We start from the raw sequence: 8900 nt of genomic DNA on the forward strand, positions 1-8900 counted from the left end.
ATACATGTTTAGTGCATAATATTGTCAGTTGAATAATTGATTATATATTGTCAACGTAATATTTCAATATAAGTATTATGCTTTCGCATTAGTTCTAATTATTCTTGTGTAATCAACTTTTTAGTTTTGAGTTGTTATAGCTATAAGATGGGAAGATATAGAACCAAATAACCGCATCATATAGGGTGGTTTCTATTAGTGATATTTGCTAATGCAATATTTTTTTCAATAATATTTGTACATGTGTATAATTCAAAATTATAAAAAGTTGATATCAATAATCTTTGTATTGAAGCATCTCAAATATAATTTCACATAAAATTGTTATAGCTTATAGATTAAAAATAAGATACAACTTAAAATTTATTCATAAATGATGTTAAAAATTCAATAGAACATAGGCACAAGAACAATGTTGATGAAGCTAGTTAGTGAGAGTACAAATAAAATACTGCCCTAATAATCTATCTCCTCCAATCCTTCAATTTTTTACATCAAATGCGTATAATATAATTGAACAACGTACAATTTGATAATTAATTCACTACCTGATCAATCTTCAAATAATTACTCAATAGGAAAGGGAGTAAAAATTATCCCAAGATAACAATTCCACCTCTGTAGAATATATTATATGATCAATAAGTAATTAATCAATATATAAGGAAAATAATTATATTAGTGCTATAATAATGGTAAATTAAACTCCAGGACTAAAGGGGACACCAGTTTCGGGCAACCATTTTTGACCCGCAATGAAACGTTCAACGGAGAATTGTGAGACTGCATTGGGCCTAGTAATAATATGGTAGCCGGGCCACTTAACTCGATGATGAAGTCTTGCCCCGGGTCCAAAATTTTGATACTCTGCGTAGTACAAGGTGCTTAAAAACCCAGCACTTTTCCAAGGCATCCAACCTGCACTATTTACTAGCCCACCCAAATAAGATCTCATAATGATGGTTCGTGAGTATTCTTGCCATGGACGGCCCAAGTAAGTGGTTATGAATGCAGTTTTTCCTTTGAGATCTTCATCTGCCATGATCCGACACCCATGCATCACAATCCCGGTGTTTTGATTCGGGTCAGCTCGGCCTTGGGCTGTTATGACATTAGCTTGGCCATAAACAGGTATGCGTGCATAAATCATACAGTTTTGGAATACAACTGCTGCATTACCAAAAATAATATCGATGGTCCCAAAAATGTAGCACATTTTGTAGAATTGTCTTTGAGAGTGTACAAAAAGAGTGTCTTGGTAACCAATAAATGCACATTTGTATAAGACTGAGAGATCTGAGCTTGAACGAAATGCTACGGCCTGGCCCATTTGTGGCCCAGCTGCATTTTGGAAGGTTATGTCTCTAGCCATGAATCGTAGCCCATCAATACCTTCAATTAAAAACGGAAAACAAAGAAATTATTAGTTACGTAATTATACAAAGTGATACATCAGAAGTGCATATATTTCGTAAATCGTCATTAGTTAAAAAATGTTATAACAATACATATTAACTACTCTTCCATTTTATAGCAAACTAGTATAAAAATTAGTAAAATACAAGAATTTTGTTAGTTTTGAAAGATATATAAATATTAATTTTAAACAAAATTTCAATTGAATATTAATAATCTTTATTGGATTATAATATTTCTAATGAAATATAATATTTAATATAAAAAGTTTAAAACAACATAATAATTGCATGATTGAATAAATAATTATTTACTATATATATGTATTCTGGTCGAATTTTGCAATTTTTGTAAAACTAACAATTTTTTTATAAAACATTTTGTGCCGACATTCACATACATTGCTATATGCACTCTCTGTTCTCTAATGTTTTTTCCATTTGGAATATTCCACCTTAAGGGGAGAGAAATTTGATTAATAATTTTGACACATATTTAGATGATAAAATATATCTATGTGAGATCTTATTAGATTCGTCTTAATATATATTTTTGTCTTATGTATTTTATATAATTTTTTATTATGCGTATTTAGAAATATTGAGATTCTAAATTTGTTTTGAAAAATGTGCAAAAAGTAAACGAAAATAACAAAAAAAACAGATGAAATAAAATAGTTTTTAAAAATCTAAATAAAATAGTTCATATTCTATGATTAAATTATTCCTCGTAAAATAGTAGTCACCAACTCATGCATTTTCCTACGTAATGTTTTCAAAAGATTTTAATTAATTATATATATTTTATGTGATAAGTCATTTTTTAAAACTTAACTTTAATATTTAAAATCATACTATTTTATAATTTTACTGTAAAATGATAAATGGCAGCTCATGAGAGCTTTGTCGGATGTCATTATTTCAATGGTTAACATATTATTATGTAGCAATCAATTCAATAACTTATTGCCCAAATTAGCACAGCATTTTAAACAGGTTTTTTTTCTAAAAGAAAAAGTTAAATATTCTAATAAATTATTCTGAAATAATAAACTGATCTAGAGAATAATTGTGCATTTTACATGCATTATGGTCATACATGAAGAAATCTATTTTAAGAATCTATTTTAAGTATCTAACTAGTATACTAATAAAGAAACGACTTTAAACACGTGTCACACTCTTATTAAAAATTTTCCCGCCTATTTCTCATTATTGACATGAAAAGTTTTGATACTTGACTTTATATTTAGGGCATGCTTGGATTGAGTATAAATATTTAAGGGGAGAAATAGAGTCAAACTAATGAAATGATAGCAAATAGAGATGTATTTGAAGTAGTTGAGATAGTTTTGAAGAAGATAAAATGAGCATGGAATAAAAATAATGAAAGAAAAAAGTAGATGATTTCCCTTATTATGGAGATAATACATTCTCCTACACTTCCCTAGGATGAATATTTAGCCCAAATTTGAGAGCTCCCTTTATTCTTCATTATTTCGCAATCATTCTTTCACCTTTACAACAATCAAATTTAACTAATTTCTCATTTATCAACTTCGTTTTTTTACTTTGACTTTTTTTTACCCCTTTAATATTTATACATACACAATCCAAGCATGCCCTTAAGGAAATAATTAACACATTAACACATGTAATATTTGTTGATTGGCTACAAATATATGTGATCTATTGATCCACTGTATTTCCTTATGTAAGCCCATAATTTTTTTTATCCCAAATCATAAAGAAAATTAAAACTTAGTTCATTAAATTGTTTATCAAAAACGAAGTGATCGAATCAAAAAATTACAAAAATAAAATATTTATTTTCTATTTTCATATACACAATCTTAAGTCTTTAAAGTCAAAAATTATATTATAGTAGTATGTTATAATCAGTTTATATATTTTATGATTCATTTAAATTTTTTAGTAATTAATCATTCATAATAAAAATCTACAACTTAAATATATTGATGAAAGTCTATAATCGTTCAATGTTGTAATCATAAAAAAAAACAATGATTTTTTTTAATAATAATAAATAGAGTATTTTATTGTACGTTAAAATTGCAGTTCTTAAAATTTAATAAAAACTATTGACGGACATTTCTCGGCTTACTTGAATTTTGTTATTTCATCAATATAGCTTAACGATAATCTATTTGATAAATTTTTATTGATTGATGATATTTTTGTCTATTTTTTCACATATATATTTTAATATAATTGTATAAAATAAATTATTTCTTCACTTTGATAATTATATTATTATAACAAATACAAAGATTTAGTGATTAGGTTTATATTTTACATGAGTTGATATTATAAAATAATCATATTAGTAAAAATTTATTGTACCCCTGCTTCTAGTTAGTGTAATGAAATCTTTTTGAAGTGCCATGCGTAGGGGTCTGAAAAAAACCCGATCCGAAATATCCAATCCGGATTACTCGGTATCCGGTTTTCAAAATCGGATAATTTACCCGCTTTTTGTAAAGCGGATAATCCGGATCTGTACCCTGTTTTTAAACCGGGTACCGGATCCGGATCACATATTTTTGGAAACCGAGTACCCGGTATCCGTTTTTTTTTTTTTTTTTTTTTTTTTTTAAATAAAATAATGATAGTATCGATTAAGCTAGTTTTGGATTGAATCTTAATATAATTTTTTTCCCGTAGATAAATTTTTTTGGTATAATTGTTCTTACTTAAACCAATGTGTAACAATATTATTCTTTAATTTTCTTAATTTTTCTTTTATGACTAATTAAGCTAAATATTTTTAAAGAGTTAGTATTTAAATTTTATATAAAAAAATATTTTAAATAAAAATAGATATAAAAAAAAATTCTAAGAAAACCGGGTATCCGATTTCCGACCCGATTTAAACCGGGTACCCGGTTTAAACCGGGTCGGAACCGGATCACAATTTTAGGTACCCGAAAAGGTGGGTACCCGGATTTTCAGATTCGGGTTGACCCGATACCTAGTTTTGAACACCCCTAGCCATGCGATGACATTTAACTTTTAAAAACACTACACATGGCAAAACTTTATAAAATTGTCTTTCGAAATGTTCAAATTATTTTACTCCTTAATTTGTATGATGTAACAATTAAAAATATATTTAATCGACATGTTTAAAAATTTTATTCTCTTCTAATTATATCATATCACATTCAAATAAGATAAAAGATGGGAACAAAATGATGGAAATTATGTGGATGAATATTTGAATTGATTTTTAATATAATATTTGTTATTGACAATATGTCACATTGATATATTTTGTTCAGTTTATTAAGATTACAACGTTGACAGACTTGCATTATTGCTAATCACGATTTATACGGAATTTGTATTGATTAGTCTTTAGAATTTAATTGACAATTAATGTAATATTATATGATTAATGTTCAAATTATCATTTAATAAATACTGGATACATTAATAGTTTACGTAATACTCCTAGACCTAAGACACAATAAATTTAATTAAAAATTCTTAATTTGGTCAACATATTCAAGTATTAATTAATTGAGATCTAAGATTGGAGTATTAATTATTAGACAAGAAGAAACATAGAGAATGTAGTAATATGAACAAAATAAAGGTAAGATGCATGAATTGTTGCTTGGCACAAGGGCCACAGTGCCTAATGGGTAAGCACGTACTGACTTTTAATATATTCAATTGGAAAATGATTTAAGTGCAATTAGTACATTTCAGATGTCTGACTTAGAAATATGTTGCTTCAAGTCACTGAAAGATTAGTCAATGATTCATGCTGCAATTTTTAGAAAAAATGTTAAATGTATATATATTAAATTACATCTATATTTTTATTTTTACTCATTTTCATAATATAACTAGTATATATTAAATCACTCACAACTTAATAAAAAAAATTTTCCTCCGTATATTAAAGTTTTTTTATTTGCCATTTTAGAATTTTTCATATAATGTTTCCATAAAGAATTTATTATATTATAAATTTTGAACAAAATAATATTGTCTACACTTATTTTAATATTGAACAAAATAATGTTGTCTACACTTATTTTAATAATGCTTACGATTCTTATATATCTTTTAGAAACTTCATTATAACATTTTTATATTTCTTACGGTTTCTACATATGTCCTATTAATTTTGGCAACATATTTTTAAATAGTTGTGGTGCCCATATTTTGTCAATTAAATTTTATTTAATATTCTTTTAAATGTTTATTGTCTTATATTTTCTCCTTTAATTTTATTATTTAATAAAATAATATATCACCATATAAAAGATTTTATTTTTCTTCATTTTAATGAATATTTTTTGTGAGAACTTCTTTGAGAAAATGTGGGAGTATTGACTATACTTCTGTATATTAAAGATGTTTATTCTGGTGTTTGGATTGGATTTTTAGTATAAAAGATCGAGAAAAAAAGATTGTAATTTGTTTAGAAGAAATATACTCAAGTCAATCAAAATTTAATTGGTCCAAGTGTTGTGTAAATTGTAATGATCTAGCTTCCACTAAATAGAAGACACGAAAATTATCAAAAAATAAAAAAATTTGATTTAGGAGATATTACCAATAATAATCCAATTTTTTTATAATTTTTCTACAATAATTAAATTTATTAATTAACCATGAATAATCTCAATCTTAAGGTTATTTTTACAGAGTAAACTCGAGTAACCGAATAACTTGCTATAGAAGGTAATTTACCAAAATATTTAAATTGAAAATTAATGTAAAATTAGAGAAGTTTGGAATATTTACATAAAAAATTTTAATAATAAAAAAGTCAAAATTTTTTTAAAGATTTTTTAACATTTTTTTCGATATTTTATTTTACTTTATCTATTTTTTTAAAAAAAATAAAACTTGATATAACAAGTGATTTGGTTATAAGATTTACCCTATGCAAATACCTCTTAAAATTTTAATTATTCATGATTAATCAATAGATAAGATTATTGTTGAAAAATTATAAAAAAAATTTAATTACTTTAAATAATTTTTCTTTAGTTGAAACAGCCAATAAGGTTATTTCGTTAGTACATTTTTTTTAATTCGATCCTTTCTAAAAGAAAATGTAACAAAATAAATGACAAATTTAAATTAATCAAAAGGAAGGGAAGTTTGATGAGTACTATACCTGCGGTTGAAGAACTATATGTGGTATAACCAGATTTAGCACTTCTACTACTAGTGATAATAGTATTCCTCATTCCATCACCAACTAACATAATATCATTATTATAAGGACCAACATATATATTCTCCTTATAAATCCCTCTTTTAATATGTATCACTTTCCTCCCTCTTATACTGCTCCTAGCTGCAGCATCAATGGCAGATTGTATGGTCCGATACGGGCTCGACCGATCTTTCGACACCACAAATGCCGCCCTTGTGGCCGCCAATTTCCTCGAAACCCGCAATAACTTCCTTTCTTCACGGCTCACCCAACTAGGATAGTTGGTTGTAGTACCATTAGTAGAGCTGATAAAATCGTCAATTAGACCTTCATTGACGGACAATCCATTTGAGATTAATTCTGATACGTTATATGAGACGTGAGGCCAGATAAATGTTGTAACATTCATGTCATGGGATCCACTCATACAAGTTTCTAAGTTTGTAAGAGATGAGCTTAGCCAAGTTTGAGCATCGAAATCCGTAAAACTCGAGTTGCTAGTCAAGCCATAAAGAGTATAATTAAGTTGATAGATTGTATGACTATACAGCCTAATACAATCGGACCATGCAGCCCGTTCCCTATGATTTGCACATTGTTCACCCCACATCCATAAGTGGCCTTGGGCCGCCATAGCGCGGTCCAAGGCTACCTCTACTATCATTCTCCGAAATTCGTGTTTTTCTTTTGGAATGAACATGCCTTGTGTTCGAGCCATAAAGTATTTACACGGTTTAGGATGAGGAACAGTGTCACACCATTGAGAAATGCTATCGAGGGGAGCTTCTTCAGCTTCATGCTCTAAGGATTCTGAGAAGGTACATACAATGAATGAAACTAAGATTAAGGAAAGATATAAAAGGTTTATTGATAACATTTTCATTGCTTCCTATTACAGTTTTGATGGTTTGGATTTTTTTTAAGGGTTTTTGATGTTAAGAGGAATAAGAGGGACTCAGATGCCTAGGAAAGGTTTGGTTTATAAGTATATTGCATGGTGGTAGGAACTAGACATATTGTTATGAGGTGAACAATAAAATGTACTATTAATTATGCTTTTCTTTGAATAGTGGATCTAATGATTAATTTGGATTGCTGGTTTTTATGGAGAATTGGAAATGTCAGAACCAACTCATGTTTTGCTTAATTATAACATGTGATGAATGAATGAATGACATTTCTTGACGTAAGTACTCATGTACAAATAGTCATTTACAAGGAAAAGGAAAAGGAAAAGGAGATAATTAACTTCAACCTTTGAAAGAACAAAGCTATCCCTTCTCACTCAAACTAGTTCTTACTTAGAGAACTTTTTTAATTTTAAAAATTTATATCTTTATCTTATCAGCTTTTGAAATTTATTTAATTTTAACTTCTTGTGTATGTTTTTAAATTTTTCATTATTAGATATTTTAAAGTTCCTTTTTACAGTTCTTCCGTACAATTTGTTAATGGTTCAATATTGCAATCATTATAATAAGGTGCACTAAGGTTAATATAAATTATTAAAATTAATTACATTAATTAGTATGTGAATTGCGGTTAAACTTAGAACATTAATTTTGGTTTAGAATTTAGATCTATAAAAGAAATATATAAAGCTAAACATCATCCTTATAATTAGGAAGTATATAAACCTAAACATATGTACTTTATCCCTAGAATCACTTCACAACATAGGTATGGAGACTCTTGATCAATGATCAAAAACAACTACTCCCTCCATTCTTAAATAAAATTTCTACAAGGATTGTTCACGGTAATTATGAAAAATAAAATCTATAAAATTATAAATATATTATTTTATTTAATAATTAAATTGATGGATGAAAAGTAGGGATCATAAACATTAAAAAAATATTAAAGTAAAGTTAGTGAAAAAATATATGAGACCACAACCACTAAAAAATTATTTTTATAAAAGTTTGTGTGATACATGTGGGGACCATAAAGAATTTAAAAATGTTAAATTAAAGCTAGTGGAAAATATGTTGGGACCATAAACATTATTAAAATATTAAAATGAGAATGAATTGGATTATTTTTTGTCCAAAATAATATAATATAAATAAAAAGATTCTTTTTGGGAAAACAAATGAAATACCCTAAAATGACAAATGTGAACTTCTTAAAAATGGAGGGAGTATAATCAATGAAGTAGGAACGAATGCAACATAATAGGAAATAAGTGCAATGATAAATAAATACACAAATTTACAAGATAACTTGGGCAACATCCTTGGTAGTAGCTAGCTTTGAATGATCATGGAGAAACAATTAAG

General features: G+C 27.2%; 1 protein-coding gene across 1 annotated transcript; it reads right to left on the bottom strand.

The window, feature by feature from the left end:
• Positions 1 to 603: 603 nt before the first annotated feature.
• LOC130825726 (probable pectinesterase/pectinesterase inhibitor 59) lies at positions 604 to 7672 on the bottom strand. Its single transcript, XM_057691109.1, has 2 exons — positions 6577 to 7672; positions 604 to 1392 (listed from the first exon to the last, which is right to left on the bottom strand). The coding sequence occupies exons 1-2, from the start codon at positions 7499 to 7501 to the stop codon at positions 701 to 703; spliced, it is 1617 nt and encodes a 538-aa protein (XP_057547092.1). The 5' UTR covers positions 7502 to 7672; the 3' UTR covers positions 604 to 700.
• Between the last annotated feature and the right edge of the window lie 1228 nt (positions 7673 to 8900).

The sequence above is a fragment of the Amaranthus tricolor genome, chromosome 10, assembly GCF_026212465.1.
Source record: "Amaranthus tricolor cultivar Red isolate AtriRed21 chromosome 10, ASM2621246v1, whole genome shotgun sequence".
Lineage (NCBI taxonomy): Eukaryota > Viridiplantae > Streptophyta > Magnoliopsida > Caryophyllales > Amaranthaceae > Amaranthus > Amaranthus tricolor.